General features: G+C 37.2%; 1 protein-coding gene across 4 annotated transcripts in view; it reads left to right on the forward strand.

Annotated features, from left to right (window-relative positions):
• The window catches only part of IPCEF1 (interaction protein for cytohesin exchange factors 1), a 164,827-nt gene that overhangs the window by 110,431 nt on the left and 34,598 nt on the right, over window positions 1-19,798 (forward strand). For all 4 annotated transcript variants that reach the window (XM_087425118.1, XM_087425119.1, XM_004440693.3 and 1 more), the window contains 4 exons: window positions 1,733-1,806; window positions 3,564-3,635; window positions 9,348-9,406; window positions 11,065-11,153. In XM_087425118.1, coding sequence (XP_087281244.1) covers window positions 1,733-1,806; window positions 3,564-3,635; window positions 9,348-9,406; window positions 11,065-11,153 — 294 coding nt within the window. The remainder of the gene's footprint in view (window positions 1-1,732; window positions 1,807-3,563; window positions 3,636-9,347; window positions 9,407-11,064; window positions 11,154-19,798) is intronic.

The raw sequence follows: 19,798 nt of genomic DNA on the forward strand, positions 1-19,798 counted from the left end.
GTGTTCTGTCTCTTTAGCTTTACCTATTCTGGATATTTTATATAAATGGAATCATACACTATGTGACATTTTGTGTCTGGCTTCTTTCAGGTTGCGTAATGTTCTCATGGTTCATCCACATTGCAGCATCTATCAGTACCTCATTCATTTTTATGGCAGAATAATATTCCATTGTATGGATATACCACAATATTTTTTATCTTTTCCTCTGTTGGTGGGCATATGGACTGTTTCCACCTTTTGGCTATTGTGAATAATGCTGCTGTGAACATGTATGTACTTGTATTTATTTGAGTACCTGTTTTCACCTCTTTTAGGTATATATCTAGGAGTGGAATTGCTGGAGCTTAACGTAGTTTTTCAAAACTATAATTTTATATAATGATAACTGAGAATCCACAGAAAGCATTGTGTATTGTAGAAAAAGTTGACTTACACAGTCTATGCTCTTTAAATACTTTATATTCTCTTTGAGATAGGATTGGTGAAACCACCATCCAGTAATCAAACAGCCTATCAAGAGGTAGATAATTGGAATTAAAAAAAATATGTGTATAATTTTTTAAAGAAGAAAGTGCCCTTTAGACTTGAGTTTTGAGTCTTTATAAGAAGAAAGCATTTCAAATGAGGAGTTTGGATAAATTGACCCAGGTAGGAGAGAGAAGATGAGACAGGGATAGGGTTGGATGTTTCATAGTTTAATTTTTCTGAAGAGAAGAGTGCAGGGTGTACTCTAGTTGGTGATAAAGGAAAGAGACAGAGAATAATAAAGTGAACTAAGAGCACCCATGGTGCTAACTTAATAGCTAGCTGACTTTTAAAATTAAGATTGTATTTTCAAAATCAGTTTTTACTCATCTCCCAACAACCACTGACTCATTTGTGTTTAATCTTGTGGCTTGTACTTCTCCACTCAGAGACATCAGTGTAGACGGAAGGAGATTTGAGTTCTATTTGTGATAAGCAGTCTAGCCTCCTTGTGGTTCAGTTAAATTTTATCCATAAAGTAAAGCTTAACAAATTCTTAGAGAGGTGGAACAGGGATTACATTTCCTATGAAATTTTTGGTGTTTAAAGTGGCATTCATGCTGTGTCCTCGAAAGTGTTATTTTCTTCTGCATTCTTTCCTTTGTAGAAAGAACTCCTAGGAATTGATTATAGAACTGAGATTTTCCAAGAAATGATTCTGTGATTTGACCCCCAAGGAACTACCTACAGATTTGGGAGAAGAAATAATGTTTGTTGAGTGTCTGTTAAGTGTTTTATTTATCTGAGTTCGCTTAAGTCTCGTAACAACCAGTAAGTGGTAGATCCATGATATCAACCTTGATTTGCTAACTCCAGAGTCAGACCTCTGTCCACAGTATATTAGAATGCTAATTAGCTTCCATCTTATGTGCTTGTGGCTCGCTGGAGTAGTAGGATGAGTATGATGCTGAGGATGCCTATGGGTTCAGCAGGAAGTAGAGCTTGGATGGGTTAGCTTTGATGTTTTCCAGGAAGACAGGAGGCAGGGCAGGTCCTATGCATGCCATACATTGGCCATCCCCGAGATGTAGTCATGTTACTTCTCATGGAAAGATTCATGGAAAGTCCAATGCTGATTCAGAGAGGTATCTTTTGATTCTGTTTCATTTTGTTTGTACTCTCTCTATTCAATGTAGATGCTCTCAATAAACTAACTGCTAGGGTTGATGCATTTATTCATATTTGTGGTATGTATTTGTTTCAGGCAGAGAAAGCTGATGGATTTGTCAACCTGCCCGATTTCACTGTGGAAAGAGCATCTGAATGCAAGAAAAAGCAGTAAGTTGTCTAGCATTTTCCACAAAACTCTGAGCCAGGATAATATCCCTTCATAATGTTCTTCGAATGATGTGGAGATTTGGAATTTAGTGAAGGTGACACTCAAATGTCTGAGAATTTTGAGCATTATGGCTTGGTACCCTAACTGATATTAGAAGCTTTTAACCTCTAGTTTTCTGGAATTTCATTTTGCAGAGCAGATTGGATTTTAAAACCCCGTGGAGCCTTGGCATGGCATGTTGTTGATGACTGTGTCTGTGATAGAAAGAAAAACAAGCTCCCATCCAGGATTGGCAGGGAGGTCAGATGTCAAGGTTTTGTCCTTTTAAGGAGGATGACTAGTTAAGTAAGATTTACCAGAGATGCAGCAAGACCAGTTTCTTTTCCTTAGTTCATGGAATTGTCAGTAGCACCCTTGAAATTGAATTCTCTGAGATATCTTAGAATTGGGGATTGTATCCCAACATAATTTAAGTCCAAAAGATTTGAGAACTTACAGGAACCAAAAAAATCACCAGCCCGTGGTCCTTGCTTTGCTGAGAAGGGAACAGCCCAGAGAGTCTGGCCTTGCCTAGAACTCATGGGAGAGCTGGCTCTATCCACACTCCCAGTGAAGAGCTGTTCCCATGATAGCATCCAGCTGCATTTTGCAGGTGTCCTCTTCACCTTCTTCTTCTACCTCTGACACCTTTTCCTGTTTTGTCAGAAAGGGGCATTTACCTATTGACCTATATTACCGGAAGCAGCAATTGAATGAATAAAAAATTCATTCATAAAGAAATATATAAAATTATAAAAATATAAAAAATTCAAAAAAAAATGAATAAACTCGTGTTAGCTTTTAAGTTTCTGCCACTCTGGGATAGCTGCACGTATCAAGTGATACAGGAGGTTGTGTAGATTCTTGTGGGTTTGACCACACTGGTTATTTACAAAAACCCTGGCCTGTACTGCAAGACTTCTGGTCTAAATGGTAAAGGGGAAACACTTTATTGTGTATTTTCAATATTTTATACTTTTAAACTAAAAATCTACCTTACATATATTTTTTACTAATAGAGGGTGGTTTTGATAAGGTTTTTGATGTATTGTCACAATGTATAAGTTCTATACTTGATTATTTTCACATAAATAAAATTTTTGCATACAGTCATGCATCGCGTAACAATAGGGACACATTCTGAGAAATGCATTGTTAGGTGATTTCGTTGTTGTGCAAGCATCACAGAGTGTACCTACACCAACCTAGATGGTATAGCCTACTACATACCTAGGCTATATGGTACTAATCTATCGAGACCACCATCATACATGTGGTCCGTCATTGATCAAAACGTCGTTATGAGGCACACGACTGTATATTTGGTTGAATTTGAATAAATACTTTGCTTGAAGAGGTTGATTTGAGTATTTTGAAATGACACTTCTATCACGCTAAATGTTAGTTTATTGTCTTTTTGTAGTAAAGCAGTTAGCAAATGAAAATAAAAAAGTATGCCCATATTCTTTAAATAGAAACTATTGATCAACCATGACTCAGTCTTGTTCTGGATGTCCCGACCTGATAAATTAACCTTTTGCTCTCTACATGAAATAGAGATTAGATAATAGGTATTTAATGTAACTAAATTATTTTTTGTAAATTTATAAAGAAAGCAGATGACTTTACCATACTTATATTTGACTGATTTACTTTCAAATCCACTGACGATTACAAACACTAATTTCTTATGTGTCTATGCTTTTCCCCCTTCAAGTGCTTTTAGGATCAGCCATCCGCAGATAAAGACCTTTTATTTTGCAGCCGAGAATACGCAGGAAATGAGCGTGTAAGTAGAAAAAATCAATAAATCCAATCTTTATGGGCATGGACTTTGTTTGGTCAGGCGTTCGAATTTTAAGCATATGTTCATATCAATTATTACTTTATTTATTTCTGCTACTTTAAGGATTAATCTCTTTAGCAGTTCTAAAGTCTTCTTGCTTTCTTCTCTAGGATTTGGAAGCATTTTGGAGAACTACACTTATCAAAATGGCTATTTGAGGAAGAAGTAATATGAATCTTTTGAGGGAACCGCTAAGTTGAGACAGGAATAGATAGAAGTCATTGTAAGAAAATGTTAAAATCAGAATCAACATCACAAGGAGAAGGGCTTTAAAGTATTATGTAACGGATCTCACAGCTATGATAAGTTTCTTTATGGCATTTATATGTGCTGTGTGATTATCATGATGATTCATGTGCTTATCACCTCTCCATGTTCTTCCTGAACATTTTGCAAAATGTCCTTGCTCAGAGTACATCTAACATAAAATTTTATATCCCTGACTCCATCTCCTGCTTGCTCTGTTTAAATAAGTAGAATATTTGTGTAGAGTACTATCTGCCCTACTCCATCCCTATTGGTTTAGATTTTGGCGTGATCACAATGGCTGTTATTTGAATGAGGCTATACATATATATTGAGATGTTTGAGGCATCAGAGGGCATTCTGTTTAGTTTAAGCCCTATTCTCGGAATTCTCAGTTTCTCATATTACCTTACATAACTAATTAAAAATATATCTATGGAATGCCTGCTATGTGCCCCATTGTAGCAGATCCTGGGCAATAGAAATAAAGAAATCAGATGTAATTCCTCCATTCATAGAGTTGATGGCTTAATCTACTATTTATTTATACATGATGATTTCCTCATCTATCTGCCCTGTATCATTTCTCTTTGCCCTCTTGCTGTAGAAACTTAAAGAAAAAAGAAGCTGCTTTTCACCAAACGTGCGTGCGCACACACACGCACACAACTTCTTACAGGATATCCCGTCAGCGGCCCCGTCTAGCTAGAAGCATCCTCATCTCTTCCCTACACTGTCTCCCTACCACAACCCTTCGGATGAGGGCAGAGTGGCTCCTTACCACAGAAAGTTGGGAAACCCTTTGTTAGAAATACCAAGGCAAGGAATTGACAATTGAGTCTTCCAAACAAGTCTTTCATTTACTTGCACAAGAGAGAAGTTGTTTCTACCCTCTTTCTGATTTTAGCTTCCCCCTCTGGCTTGCTCAAGCATCTGAGAAAAATAAGAGCAGACACACAAAAGAGGATTTTGAACCCTTTGGTCATAGCTCTTTATTTCTCTTTTTATTTGCATAGGTAACTCTAAAGCCTATTGATTAGTAAGCTGTAGGTGTGTGAGTGGAGTGTGGAAGGCTTAATGTCTTGCCCAGCAGTAGTTGGAGCCCTACCATAGTGAGGATAGTGAGAGTCCTTTCTGACCTTTAATGGCAGTGAAACAGTGTACCGTTCTGTCCCCTCCTTGCCTCTTGCTGTCCCTGGCTTCTCTCAAATAGCATCTTGTATCTCCAGCTTCCTTTCCGTCTGCATACATCCTTCCTACCCATCCTGTGGCTGTTGCTTTCAAAGCAGTTCTGTTCTCTCCGACAAGGGGAGAGTGAGACCGCGTTTACCAGAGAAACAATTACTGCTAAGTGTTTTGTTACCTAGTGAATTTTTTTTTCTCCACCTACACAGTGAAATACATTTTTAAACCAGTGAAAGTGTGAGACCCTTACAAGGTTATTTGTTACATTTCAGGCATATTTGCTCTCTAAATCGCATATCTGAGTTATTTAGCTCCCTGCCCACCCATTTCTCCACTTTTTTTTTTATTTTTTACATTTCGAGTCCATTTATCTTCAGTTTTTATGTTCTCCCTTTGCAGAGATCTATCTAACAGCAAGTAGAGCTGCATGAGTATTGGCCATATGTCTGATATATATACTCTGCCCGGTTGGCTGTTAAATCAAAGCCTTTCCTAGCTATCAAAGCCAAGATCTTATTGCCTATCTACGCTGTGAAGATCTATTAATCTTACTAGAAATTACGTTAGCATTTCTTTATCTTTTCAGTGTACAAACAAGATGTAAATTGAAGTTTGAACCTAAGTTTTCCTGACCCCACAGTTTTGAATCTCTCAGCATCCTTTATACACTTAAAAATTGTCCATCTGGCCACTCGTAGGTAAATGCCCATATGGCCTGTGCCTGCATGTATCATAATTTCTTTTATTTATAGGATTGTTATTAAGTTTTATTATTCTGAAGATGATTTTTCAAATAGCCAACAATGCAGGATCTCAGCTTAATTTCTCCCTTCTCCCACAAAATTATGACGATATTTAAAGATTTGTTCTGCGTTAGCACCTGAAGAGCTTCCCTTCCTACTGATGTGGCCTGTTTAAGCAAGGAAATTACGTATCTGGGTATTTCTTAGTGAGATGCAGAGATACCAGGGAAGGAGAGGGTGGCATTTGGAGTGATGGGTCCTGTTTTAGAAGTTCGTCTCCTTGGATAACTGCATTTTTGGGTGGTGACGTTTCTCTCAGGGACGATGAAGGGAAAGGTAATTAAGTTTAATAGAAATGCTGTGTGTTCTGCAGGGACCCTCAATTTAAGAATACAGGGGTAAGTAATTAAGGGTGATGAAAGAGCCAGTTTCTAAACAAAGACTGATGGTAGCTGCCTTTCTCCGTGTTTGTGGGAAGAATGTTCTTGTTTGGTGCATCAATTTCTTAACACTTGTGGTCTGCCAACACACACGTTCACATCAAGTTAATATACAACAAACTCCCAGGAAGCATCTATCGTCTTTTTTTATGTAAATATAAGTTTTTTGTACATCCATCTATTGAGCCACAAATAGAATTTTTTCTACTGCCTCGATGTTTTAAAAAAAGTTCTTAACAAAGGAGGTACTCTAAGCCAGTGGATTCTAGAAAGAAAATAGTCAAACAAGATTCTGAACAATCACTAGTTTTTCACAGCAAGTAATTAATGGTGGCAATTAAAAAGACATGAGTTTTGAGTAAGGGCTGAGAGGAATCTTTTCTTTATTGCCAATACTCTTCTGTTTTGCTCAATTTCTGTATTTCCATGTTCTGGAAAGGAACTTAGAAATGCCTTTTTTCTTGTTTCAGGCATTTTCAATTCAAAAGTAGTTTTTGTCCTGATATGTTAAAAAAAAATTTGTCTATTTCACTTTTAGATGCTTTTTCGGGGGAGGAACAGCTTCTATAATTATGAAATCAAGTATAAACTAAGAATTAGTTTATTTTGGTATTTTAAAAGTGAATCATTAAATTCCTTATGCTTTGCCTGATTGATTTTTTAAATGTTTTTTTAAATATTTCTTGTAATTAAGTAATACATAAAATATATTCTTGTAAAAAAATCATATAATACAGAAGTATGTAAAGTGAAAACCGTCCCATACCCCCAACTTCGCCTTCCAATTCAACTACTCTCCCTAGGATTGACGGCTTTTAACAATATGATGTACAGCCATGTGTCACTTAACGACATGGATACATTCTGAGGAACGTGTTATTAGGTGATTTCATCATTGTGCGAACATCATAGAGTGTACTTACACAAACCTGGATGGTATAGCCTACTACACACCTAGGCTCTATGGTACTAATCTTATGGGACCACGTGAGATTATGTGGATACGTGGTCCATCGTTTACTGAAACATTGTTATGCAGCACATGACTGTATATCCTTCCTGATGCTTTTCTTTGCATACCAATTCATGGACCTATACAAATATATAGTTTTAAAAGTATGTTGAATCAGGCTAAACATATTGTTTTGAACTTGCTTTTTTCACTTAATGGTACGTTAGGGTTTTTCCAGGTCATTACAAGGCCCCCCCCTCAGTCTTTTTATTAGCTTCATTATAATCTGGTTCTGATAGATTCAGTACCACTCTTTATCCATTTTTCTATTAATGGACAACTATATTGGATGAATATTTTTTCTTTTTTGCTATTGCAAGCCCTGTTGAATTAACATTTTTCCACATTTTTTTCTATACATGAAGGTGTGTTTTTGTAGGCTAGACGTTTATAATTAGAATTGTTGGGCAGAGGGAATGGATATTTAAATTTTGAATAGTATCATCAAATTGCCTGCTTAAAATTGACTGTTTCAATTTTCCTGGTCAACTCAGCAAAGGATGAGACTATTTCCTCCAAAAGTCTAGAAATCAACGATATTTAAAATTTTTGCCAATCTAGTGGTGAAAAATATTTTCCTATGTTTGAATATGCATTTACCAAAATACTATTGAGGCTGAGAATATTTTCAATATATTTATTAGCCATTTGTATTTTTTCTGTGAGTTGCTGTTTCTTTGTTTTGTTTATATTCTATTGGGTCTTGATGAACATTTTCTGGTTCCTATGACATGTACTGGTCTAGTTTTAAGTGGCCATTAGAGCTTATGTTTATCATGGTGCTGAAAGGGACTTCTTAAACGAGGCTGGAGCTCGTCTTCCTTCTTGTAGAAAGTCCTATTCTATTTATTTTTAAAAATCAAATTTATTATGTATTTCCTGTTAAAAAAATAATAAATACAGCAAGACCATGGCAGTTGAGGCTTAGGTAAGGATTCCTAATTTGTTCACAATTGTAGCCTTGGGAATGTGCAATATTTATGCCCTGATGGGGGTGTACCATGCTGTACAGTTCATGAGGCATTACAGGACTAGAAGAAATGAAAAGTATGAGTGAATCAGTAAGTGCATAGCATTACTATTATTTTCTTGGTATTGGTTGACTTAGACTACTACTGAACGCTCTGGTTCATCAAAAATAAGACGAATACACAATATGGAATATTTTTTAAAAAACTGGAAAGAAGTGGGACATAAATCACTTAGATTATCACTGCCTCAAAATAATATTTTCCCTTTAAATAGAAGATTGTGTAGCTAGGAACGTACGAAATAGACACATGTTGTGTCTTCTAAAAATTTATGTCGTAAAATATAATGTTCCCAGCTAAACCCTTGAGAAGGAACTACAGTGACCTGAAGTCATAAGCCAAGTTTGAGTTCCTTAAGTTTTGTCTAGTTCTATATTTGTTATTGATGTTTAGCTGGAATTAATTGCCAATAAAATGGTAAATCAATAGAAGACAGGACATTGTCAATTTTTACCTTACATAAAACTCTTCAAGAAATTAAAATTTTCCCCAGCTTAGGGATACCTCTCAAGCTCTAGCCAGATCTTTCAGTGATTGATATAAAAATTCCAGTTTAAAAATGGATCATCTTTTATTTTTTTGTGAAATAAATTTACATTCTAAGAATTATAGACTTAGAACTTTAATGGTTATGTTACTAAATTCAATGATAAAAATTTTGATGGTTACTAAAAGATTCAAATGCACAATTACAAAAGATACATTTGTTCATATATTTAGAATATCCAACATAGTTGCCCATATTAACCAACTGGATAATGGGCCACTTCATTTCTTATCTTACAAAGAATGCCCTGAATGTGAGATCAAATGTGGTATTATAGATTTCAATACCACAAAGTTATGCTGTTTCTGGAAATGTTTAGACTGACTATAGAATTATGACTTTTTTCATTGTCAAGTCTGGCACAAGACCTTCCTTCAGGGTCTAAGGGGAAGGTGAATAAGTTGAAGACCAATCTTTTTGGTCAAATATTTATTTTCTATTTGAATTTTAGGTGGTTAAACAAGCTTGGATTAGCTGTAATCCACCATGAACCCACTACAAAGGATGATGGTATGTTGTATTTTGAATTTCTGAAAATTTAGCAAGAATATGAGAATAGGATGAAAATACAATGTCAATTCTATGTATAGTCTTGTCCTAATGAAACATACTTCGGCATTTAAAATTATCTGAAAATATGCAGAGACAGACGTATTCACACAGACTCACCAACATGGAATAGAGCTTCCCATGCAGGCTAAGAGTGCTTTTCACACTTCACCCACATGTTAGCAGCTGTAGGCTTCACTGACATCTCAAACAACTGCCAATGCAAATGTTTTATTGTCCCACTTACTGAATTCTTACTCATAGACATGATCTCGTTAAGATCTAGACAGATAACTTTCATCCCACTATTTCCTCTCTGGTATTTTAATATTTCCACCAGGTGTGTTCTCAGACTAATTACCCTAAGTTTGTAGTAGAAACCTAAATGTCAGATTGGGACACAGGCCATATTTTTAGCTCAGTCTGTAGCCTTTAGGGTTCAAAAGCTACAAGAATCCACGTCTTCTTAATGATGCCATTACTCCTTAATATTGAGAAGAAGGAGGCTTTAGGTGGCAGGGTCATAGAGCTTTTACTATTTCTGAAATGCTCAGACCACATGAAACTCGGGAGTTGGAAGTAGGGAGTTATATCTTTAGACAACAAAATCATAAAATCTTAAATTCAGAAGTGAGAAAGTGGCAACTTGATTTAAAACAATAAAGAAGTACAATGCAATACTGTGAAATCAGTCTGCTAACCATCTCTTTGGTCCTCTTTCCCATAAAATAAATACTCATTGTACATTGGAAGTACCTTTATAGATTGTGAGGAAAAATAAATAACTACACAAAGCCTTCTCCTTATCAGATGTATGGTTTGCAAATCCCGTATGATTTCCTTCATTAAGTAGTAGATAATAACAACAATAAACAAACACATAGGGACAGAGATTGGATTGGTGGTTACCAGAGGGGAAGGGGGGAGGGAGGAGGGTGAAAGGGATAATTCGGTACATGTGTGTGGTGATGGGTTGTAATTAGTATTTTGGTGGTGAACATGATGTAGTCCATGCAGAAATAGAAGTACAATGATGTACACCTGAAATTTTTACAATGTTATAAACCAATGTTACTGCAATAAACAAAAAATTAAAAAAAAAAAAAAAAAAGCCTTCTCCTTCTCCTGGTATGTAAGGCCTTCCATGATACGGCCTCAAGCAACCTTTCAGCCTCATTTTCCACCATATCCCTTAGGGGATTCCGTATGCTTGGCTCAGCCTGCATCCTCGGTCTGGTACTCCCATCCCTCTGTGTGCACCATTGATGGTTTACTTAGCCTGCTATTTTCAGCTCATTAGGATTCCTATGATCAAAATTAATCACTACCGATTTATGCTCCCTTAGTATATGACTCACACCTCTTTTGAGGAATTATTTTATTTCCCCTGAGCCACAGTTAGTCCTCTTCCTGTGTATTGAACAGAAAGGCAGAAACCCTAATGTGGCCATTCATTTTTCCCTCTTGTGTAATCTCCTTGCACCAGGTAGCTCACTAGATAAGTACTTTCTGAATTGGACTGGAAATGCGATAGCTAGATGGAGAAAAACCTCTGCTCATGCATTATGGAATAAGCGAGGATGGCGTTGAAACATGAAGCATTTTCATTTTTGTTGTAGAATGCTACAGTGAGAGTGAACAGGAAGATCCTGAAACGGCTGTAGAGACACCACCCCCTCCTTACTCTTCGGAGACTCTGTCTTCTTTGGTATGTACCAGTGTCATTAGTATGTTGATCATCCGTCAAATGTGTGGACATCATTCCCTCCAGTTGGGTAGAAACTACCTTGACCAATAAATTCTTACAAAAGGCCAAATTAAGGTCATGCCAAAGAGCAAGTGCAATTCTCAGGGTGCTGATTTTGAGCCTTCTCCATAGCAAACCATTGGTATGACAAACTTGGTGTGTTTGTGTGTGACCTATACATGTATCATGCTCTGAGGATCATGGTAATGCAAAGGGCTTCTAGGTGATAGGCCAGATCTTGGAAAGATTTGTTTTATAGTGTTTATTTATACCCTACTTGTTCTCAGAAAGAATTGAAAATGCCTTGCCTAGGTGCATGCGCGATAACAATGTAAAATGAATGCAAAGGGGATGAAGACAATAGCATGAAGAGAAAATTAGAGTCAGAAAGAGAGCAGGAAGCCACGAGTGGGGTTAGTGCATTAAATCTGCACCTGAGATGATTCTGTATATTCACTAGAGAGAAGTCCAAGTTTAATTCTAAGCTTTGGAAGCATCCTGTGTAAGTTCAGGTTATTAACGGATGGTAAGACTATGTCTTTATATTTGCATGCTCATTGGCATTGTAGTGATGGCCCCTAGAAAGAGTTAAGCAGGGATCTTTGGGAAAGTTGATTTATGGTTTTTATACCTACCATGTATCACGATTTATATAGGTGATTTAAATATATAACCATTTAATCCCACAAACAACCCTGAGCAGTAGTTTAATCTACATTTAATCTACATGTCACTGATTACTAATGAGGCCAAATATTTTTTCATGTTTGTTCATCATTTGGATTTTCTGTTTTGTGAAGTGTCTGTTAAGTCTTTTGCACATTTTTAGCTGTCTTATTATTATTTTGGATGTACAGGATTTCTTTATTATTCTATACATTACTAGTTTGTCAGTTAAAAGTTAGGCAAACCTCCTTCCTCACTCCATGGCTTTTATTTTTTTGGACTCTATCTCATGGTTTCTTTTTGTGGACAGATATTGTTGATTTCAATGTGTCAGATTTATCCCGCACTTCCATTGTGGTTAGTGCCTTTGTTTCTGGTTTAAAAAATGATTTTCTATTCCCAGGTCATGAGGAATTAGATATTATTAACCTCATTTCATGGATGAGGAAAGCGAGATTCTGAGAGGCAGAATGGCCTGGTCACACTCCCAGTAAATGGAGCACCTGAGATAGGAACTCTGGTCTGTCTAACTTTATAGTCTATGTTCTTTCCTCTCTACTCTGACACTTGTCCATCCATGGATCCAAATAACTATGGGCTCTGATAGGTTACAGCAGCTCCTTCACTTACCAGACCTCTTCTGCCAGAATTTTCTATTTAGTGTGATAAAGTTTTCATCTTTATTTGTGTTTTGCCAGTTCTTGGATTTAAGGTGTTAAATCAATCATTTAAATAATGACCTCTACTGTTTTACACACTGCCAGTGGAGAATTGTGGTCACTTTTCTAATTTATTTGGCTAGCAGTCAAGACCAGAAATAAATATTTGTAGAATGAGTATATTTGCTAGAATCTCTGTTAAATAGAACTAGCCAAAACTAAGAAAGATATAAATAAAATAAAACTTTGAATATGGTAAAATTTAGACATTTTGGAACTAGACTTAGCTGATATCCTTTCTCAATATATTCATAGCTTTTCCTTAATGTAATCTTTCTCCTTTGAAAAAAATCAGTTTCTGAATTTAGAAAAGGCTTTTATTTTCTCTATATCACTCAAATTTAATGCTATCTCCAGAACTTAAAGTGTCTCATAGCTTTTAACAACTTTCTTATTGGATTACTCGTTATTGCTCCTAGGGAAGTTATCAACTTTGTGCTGAGTAGGTCTGCAATAGATGTGCCTTATTGCTTTAATAGAGAAGCATATATTTTTATTTAATTTCTCTCTGTCTCTGGCTTTATTTCTCTGTGTATCTCTCTGTCTGTCTCTCCCTGTCTCTGTCTCTGTCTCTCTCTGTGTCTCCCTGTCTCTGTCTCTCTCTCTCTCTCTCTCTGTGTCTCCCTGTCTCTGTCTGTCTCTCCTATTTTAACCCACAACATACAAGGATTTAGTTGGTTCTCCCTCCTTCTCTTCCTGAAATTCCCTCTCCCTCCCACTGTCCCCTCCAATAAGACTCTTATGATTTATTTTAGTTCTGAAATACTGTGATTCAGTCTTATAATGGCAAACTAATATCACAGATTACTTGACTAAGAGCATTGACAGGCATCTAGAATGCTACTTGAAAGTAAAAGTAACCAAATTGTCTTCTTAGATGAAGGATCACGGCTCAATTGCATTATACAATGTCAGTCTTACCTGATGTTACAGTAGAAGCTCAGCGAATGCTTGTTTCAAAACAATTAAATGAAAGGATGCATATGAGACCAGTAAGTTAGGTCACTGCAGTGGGAGGATTCTTTAGAATTTTCTGAATCGTCATCAAATGTTATTTCTTCAAGTTCTAAGTTGAGCATTTTTTGGAAGGCCACTAAGGCCAACATTTTTTTTCTGAAGAAATACATTGGAAATAGATAAATGTTGAACAATTAGATTTTATTTTCCCTAGAAACAGAATATGTTCCTCCTGCTCACATATTTCCTAAGCAGATTTTGTTTTTGTTTTCTCTTGTTTCTGAAAAACAGACATGCAAGACACTTGGTTGAAATAACATTTACACTTTTTATTTAAACAGATGAAATTCAAAAAATCATGATAACTTTTATCCAGAGCGTGAATCAACTTATTGTTTTGGCTCAATCTGGCATAGGCTAGCCATATGACTGATCTATATAAGCATAAGCAAAAAAAAATTTTTTTTCCCAAGTTCTTGCTTTTTTAGAAAAATATCTTGGATAGTGAACTTTCATTTTGGAATGATGAACTCAAAAGTATAAAATAATACTATTCTGAAAAATTATCTCAAACATTTTAAAATCTTGAATTAAAAATTTAATTCAATGTCTAATCATTCTAACTGCTATAAGATTTCAGCACTGACCCGTGTGGACCTCTGCTTCTAATGGGCGGGATCATATTCCACAAGAGAAGAACATTTCAGAGTCTTTCCTGAGTGAACAAGAGGTTTCTGTTTCTGTCCTTCTTCTTGAGAAGTCTTCACAGAATGAATAGTGAAAAGGACACCCATTTATTCACAGAGAAATTAGAAATGGGGAACTTTTTGACAGCCTTTGAAAAAGCTCGTAATAGGTGGGACTCCATAGGTTTCATTTTGGAAGATCCTTTGTAGAAATCACTACATGTGAATCCTTAAAACTCATAAAAAGAGCAAAAAAGGAACTGACTTCATTCGCATTTCAAACTCAATAATATCATAAGTTACAAAGTGATTTCAGAGCTTAAAGATCAATAAAAATCTGTGACATATATTTTTCCTCTAAGTTTAATTTTTAAAAAGCATTGTCCGATAACTTGATCTATGCTTATTCATTCCTTTAACAGATATTTGAGAGCCACTGTTGTAAATACTTGAGACACATTAGTAAATAAAAAAGACAATGATTCATTTCTTCATGGAGCCAAACTTCTAGTTGAGGAAGACTGATAATAAACAATCAACATAGTAGGCAAATTATCTGCTATGTCAGTAGAAGCAGTAGGGCTGGGTGATTAAGCAGAGATCACAAGTGCTGGTGGTTAGGTTGTGGCAATGAATAGGGTAGCCAGGACAGGCCTTAGTGAGAGCTGAGATCTGAGCAAAACTCTTGAAAGGCAGTGTGAGAGTCAGCCAGGTGGATATTCAGGGGAGGAATTTTCCAAGCAAAGGGAACAGTTAGAATCAAGATCTCCTTGGTGCATAGATGGCCTTGCAAGGTGGCCAGTACGGCTGGAGCAGGGTGAACAAGGTGAGCTTAGCAGGAAATGAGGTTGGAGCGTAGTTGTGGCCATATGATGTAGGGCCTATGGGCCACTTAAGGACTTTTGATATTTTGAGTTACTTAGGGAGCCTTTGGGAGTTTTTAGCAGAGGAGTGATGTGATCAATTTCCATTTTTGAAAAGACCACTCAGGCTGCTGTGAGGGAGAGCCCCTGGGAGGTAGGACGTAAGTAGAGAAGCAAAGAAACCTAAGGGAGGGTATGCAGTAATCTGATGGGAAGGGTGGTGGACATTCAGATCAGGGAGATCACAGCTGAGAAATGGACTGGTTGGATTTTGAACACAGCTGGAAGATAGACCAGCTAACAGGTGGATCAGATATCAGAGAAACTGAGAAGATAAATATTTATAATCCCAGTTTCAAGCAGCTCATGCAGATTATTTTTACATGACAGTCTTCATATTTTGATGCTTTTCCGAAGTACAATTCTTTTATATTCAAATGATGAAAAAAAATCAGCTGAAGCAAACTGAAGAAGCAGTAAGTAAAAACAAACCCTGCAAACTGTGGCCCATTGGCCCGTAGCAGAGGAGGAAGTCAAAGATTAAACGCAGAAAGGGGTAAAATCAATTTTAGAAATTAGAATTTAATCTCAGCAGGACGGATCTTGCACGGTTGTTTTCTAAAAGTCACTTGATTTTTCGATATGGGTGCCATACAAAACAATAGAAATGATCGCAAGTGGGATAGCTGTATGAAAAATTGCTGGTGACTATATGAAAAGGAATAGATAGAAAGAAAAATTCATCCTCCCTCCTCATAAGCTCTATGGTTAAGCATTTAACTAATTTTAAAACTTTTCTAAAATTAGCTTTTACATCTTTGCCTCTTGCTTTAACAGTTCTTCTTCTCAGCCTACTCTGCTGGCAGTCCATCACAAGGCGTGGTGGCTGTCCCACGTCCTCTCTCGTGCTTTCCATTCCCACTGCCGCTGCCTAGTCGGGGCCCGCATTAGCCCTTGCCCAAGTTATTGAAATAGCAGGCTCTTTTTCTTTCTCTGTCTCTAATCTCTCTCTCCTCTTAGAAACCACTTCCAAATTGGTCTTCCTAAAGTGCACTTCTGATAATATTGATTCACCTGCACAAGATCTCCCAGTGAATTCTCATTGCTTATCAAACTGATTCTCGACTAGTTGGCTTGGTACTTAAGGCCCTGGGGTTTACTTCAAACTGCCATGACAGTCCTGTTGCTGATTCCTCCTTTGTCATCAGCCCAAAGAACTGCCTGCTGTTTCCCGAAAGCTTTCCAGAATTTCCTGCTCTTGCAACTCTATTTGTAATGTTTCTCCACTTGCAGGAATCATTCGCTCCCACCCCAATTCTGCCTTCTAAATATGTTTAATGACTGGTTCAAACGTGACTTCCTTCATTAAAGCATCCCTAGTCCTTTAAATCAGGATAATCCTTCCCCCTTCTGAACTCTTTATATTCGTATAGTGCATTGTTTTTGGCACCGTTTTTAAGTTATCATCTGCCTTGTAGATGTTGTATATCTGGTTTATGAATTAGAAAGTTACTACTTTACGCGTGTCTAGTGCTTTCACATGGCTTTGAGAAGGGTAATTTCATTTGACTCTTACTAGAGTCATATGTATTAGTTTTACAAACCAGGAAGCCAAATTCCAGAGAAGTAAATATAACTGTCATAAGTAACATTTGCAAGCTTAAGTTTGCCTTTTATAAGAATATTCTTTTGTGTTATCTCGTTTGCTCCTCTTGATAAATCTGAGTCAGTCAAGCAGGCAGCTAATAAATTTTTTTGTGTATTGATCAGGTGCCAGGTACTGTGGCGGATAAGGGGATGCTGAACTAAAATAGACGGTCGGTGTCTCTTCCCTGGAGCATCTTAAGTTCTAAGTTGAGGAAATGGCACAATAAATTTGCAATTAAAACAAATAGTCTCAAGTACTGATAAACGCTATGAAGAAGATAAAATGGGGTGATGTGCTAGGGAGTTGCTGGGGTTGAGGGTAGAGAGGATATTGCTTTGTCTACGATTATCAGGGAAGAGCCTACTGAGGAAATGATATTTGAATTTAGACCAAAATGACGGGAAGGAGGCAGCTAACCAAAAATCCAGAGAGAGAGCCTTTCAGGCAGAAGGAACCAGAGATGTGCTCAAGGGGAGGAAAGCAGGCCAACATGGCTGGAAAGGAGAGAGGAGTGGGGACGTGAAAGGAGATGTTGCTGGAGGGGTAGAGAGGGGTCCATGTAGGCCTTCTCAGCTATAATGAAGACTGGGGCTAATTTCCTACTTGTGATGGGCAGTTATTAAAGGATTTTCAACAGGAAAACTTTGTGATCTATGTTTTAGAAATACTCTAGCTGTTGTTCAGAGGATAGACTGGGGCCAGGAGGGGGTGAGCAATAGCGGAGACAGGGGTCAGTAGAATAGGACTTGGAGGTAAAGTGGCTTCTGCAAGGTCACTTGGCTGCTAAAGGTTGGCATGAGAAGTGTGTCTTCTGCCAGCTCATTGCCCAAGGTCGTGCAGAAGGTCAGGCACAGATGGGGCAGTGTACTATACAAGGTCTTTGGGTTTTTAGAGTAATGCCTCTACTAGCACATGGTAGAAATACAAATACAGTATTTCCTAGGGCTTAATAGCAATTGACTAATTTGTTTTTATTAATATGGCCGATAAAAGGAAAGAAAAGTTGTGTATTTTCCTTTTTTTCTCATTTGGTTTTGTTAAGCTTAATCTTAAGTTATTCCTGTATTTTTTCTTCCTCATATACTTTGACTAATGTTGCTTAAGTTTTATATGCTGACTTGCTTCTTCCTAATTACAGGCTTTGGGTGGCCATTTTAAACTATTTTTCCCCATGTCAAACTTGTGGGGTTTTTTTGTGAGGAAGCTTGGCCATGAGCTAACATCCGTTGCCAATCTTCCTCTTTTTGCTGAGGAAGATTGGCTCTGAGCTAACATTCGTGCTCATCTTCCTCTGTTTTGTATACGGGACGCCTCCACAGCATGGCTTGATGAGTGGTACGTCGGTCTGCGCCGAGGATGTGAAGCTGCAAACCCTGGGCCACCCAAGCGGAGTGCACAAACTTAACCACTACGCCACCAGGCCAGCCCCAAACTTGTGTTTTTAAAAAAATTCAGAGAAGAGGATTTTAGAGCTAAGCAGCATTTGAGCTAAGCATCTTTGATGAGTAAAAGTGTCTTAGAAAATGGGAAGAAGCAATATTGATATTTTTTACTTAATGATATACATAGTCTCTTCATTAAAACTAAGATCTTAAAATATCTTTAATTTTCTCATTAAAAAATAAAATATTTAAAGCCCAAATGTTCTGAAATGTTCTGAAATGACACAATTACTAATCTCTGATAAATAAAATAATAATTTTGTTTGAGATTATGAGAACATTTTGTAGGAGTATTCACATTGCAATCAGTAAGTCACCCCTAGATCCTGGGATTAGGATAAATCATCCATAGCAACTTTACAGAGAATTTTACAGAGAATTACAGAGAATTTTCTTTTCAATAAGAGACTGGAACCACTCTAGGCTGTTTTTCTTCACGTAGCTGTCTCTCTAGACCACTCTTTGTTGGCGTTAATTTATTACCAACTATGTGTCAGGCACAGATGCAGAAAATGGAGATGCAAAAATGATTAAAAATAGCCTGTTCTCAAGTAACTCACCAAAAAAGATGAACCAGTCAATCAGCAATTACTGTACATATTAGTTGACAAATAAAATGATATCCCACCTGGTATGATAGAACTAAGCCTGGGAGCACTGGGCAAGGGTACCTACCTCACCCTGAGGCCACTGGAGAAGGCTTCCTAGAGGAGCTGGCCCTTGAACTGACACTCAGAGGACAGGCTTGTGTTAGCCAAGCAGGGGTTGGGTGGAGAGGAGAGACTGTCAATCCTTTCTGCCTTCATTTGACTTGCAGTGGGAAGTTTCATGAGTATACAACATGGATGGTTCACAGAAGGCACTGAGCTAAAAGTTCTGTTTGACTTGTGGCTATTTTTAGCTACAGAATGGTAGAAACAATGGACCATGATTTAGCACCACAGTATCTATAAAGCACATTCCCACACGGAATCCTCGGTAATGGTACTCCAGGTTCACTTCGATTTGTATTTTGTTAATCTCTCTTCTAATGAAAACTCCCTCTGACTTCATACACATCATCTTTTTCTCGTTTTCCTTTTCCTTCTTCTAGTTATTCTCCTCATTCCCTTTTTTTGGTTCACTCTTCTTTTCTCCATTTAAAAATCAAATTTATAAATGTTACGTGGGGCTAAAGAAAATGGATTGAAAGCATTTGCACTGTGTTTGAGCAGCACCACAAAAAGACACTTTACAGAAATTTCTGATGCTCGTTTAACATGTCTTCCCTTAGGTTTTTAAGCAGAGTTTTGGGGTTCAAAAAGACATGGAAAGTGCTTCAGCAACTGTGTGCACAGTTTTTGCTACAATAATAGCACATTTTGCTGTAATCAAATTACAGTAGTATCAGCAGGAACAACAGGAAAACTTGTGCTTGGTCTCTTTTCAGAAAAGGAAGCTGATCCCACTGAAGCCAAGCTTTACTAAAATAGCTCACAATAGGGGAACGTGTCAGGACTGGGCCTGAATGGGTATTTTTGTTAATATTTATTTTGTAGATCTTGCTAGTGAGTAAACAAGTCTTGGCATTTATTTGGGCATTTTGGGGGGTGTGCATTACCTCCTCCTAATAACGAGAGTTTTAT

The sequence above is a fragment of the Ceratotherium simum genome, chromosome 38, assembly GCF_057802395.1.
Source record: "Ceratotherium simum simum isolate JZ-2026a chromosome 38, ASM5780239v1, whole genome shotgun sequence".
Classification (NCBI taxonomy): domain Eukaryota; kingdom Metazoa; phylum Chordata; class Mammalia; order Perissodactyla; family Rhinocerotidae; genus Ceratotherium; species Ceratotherium simum.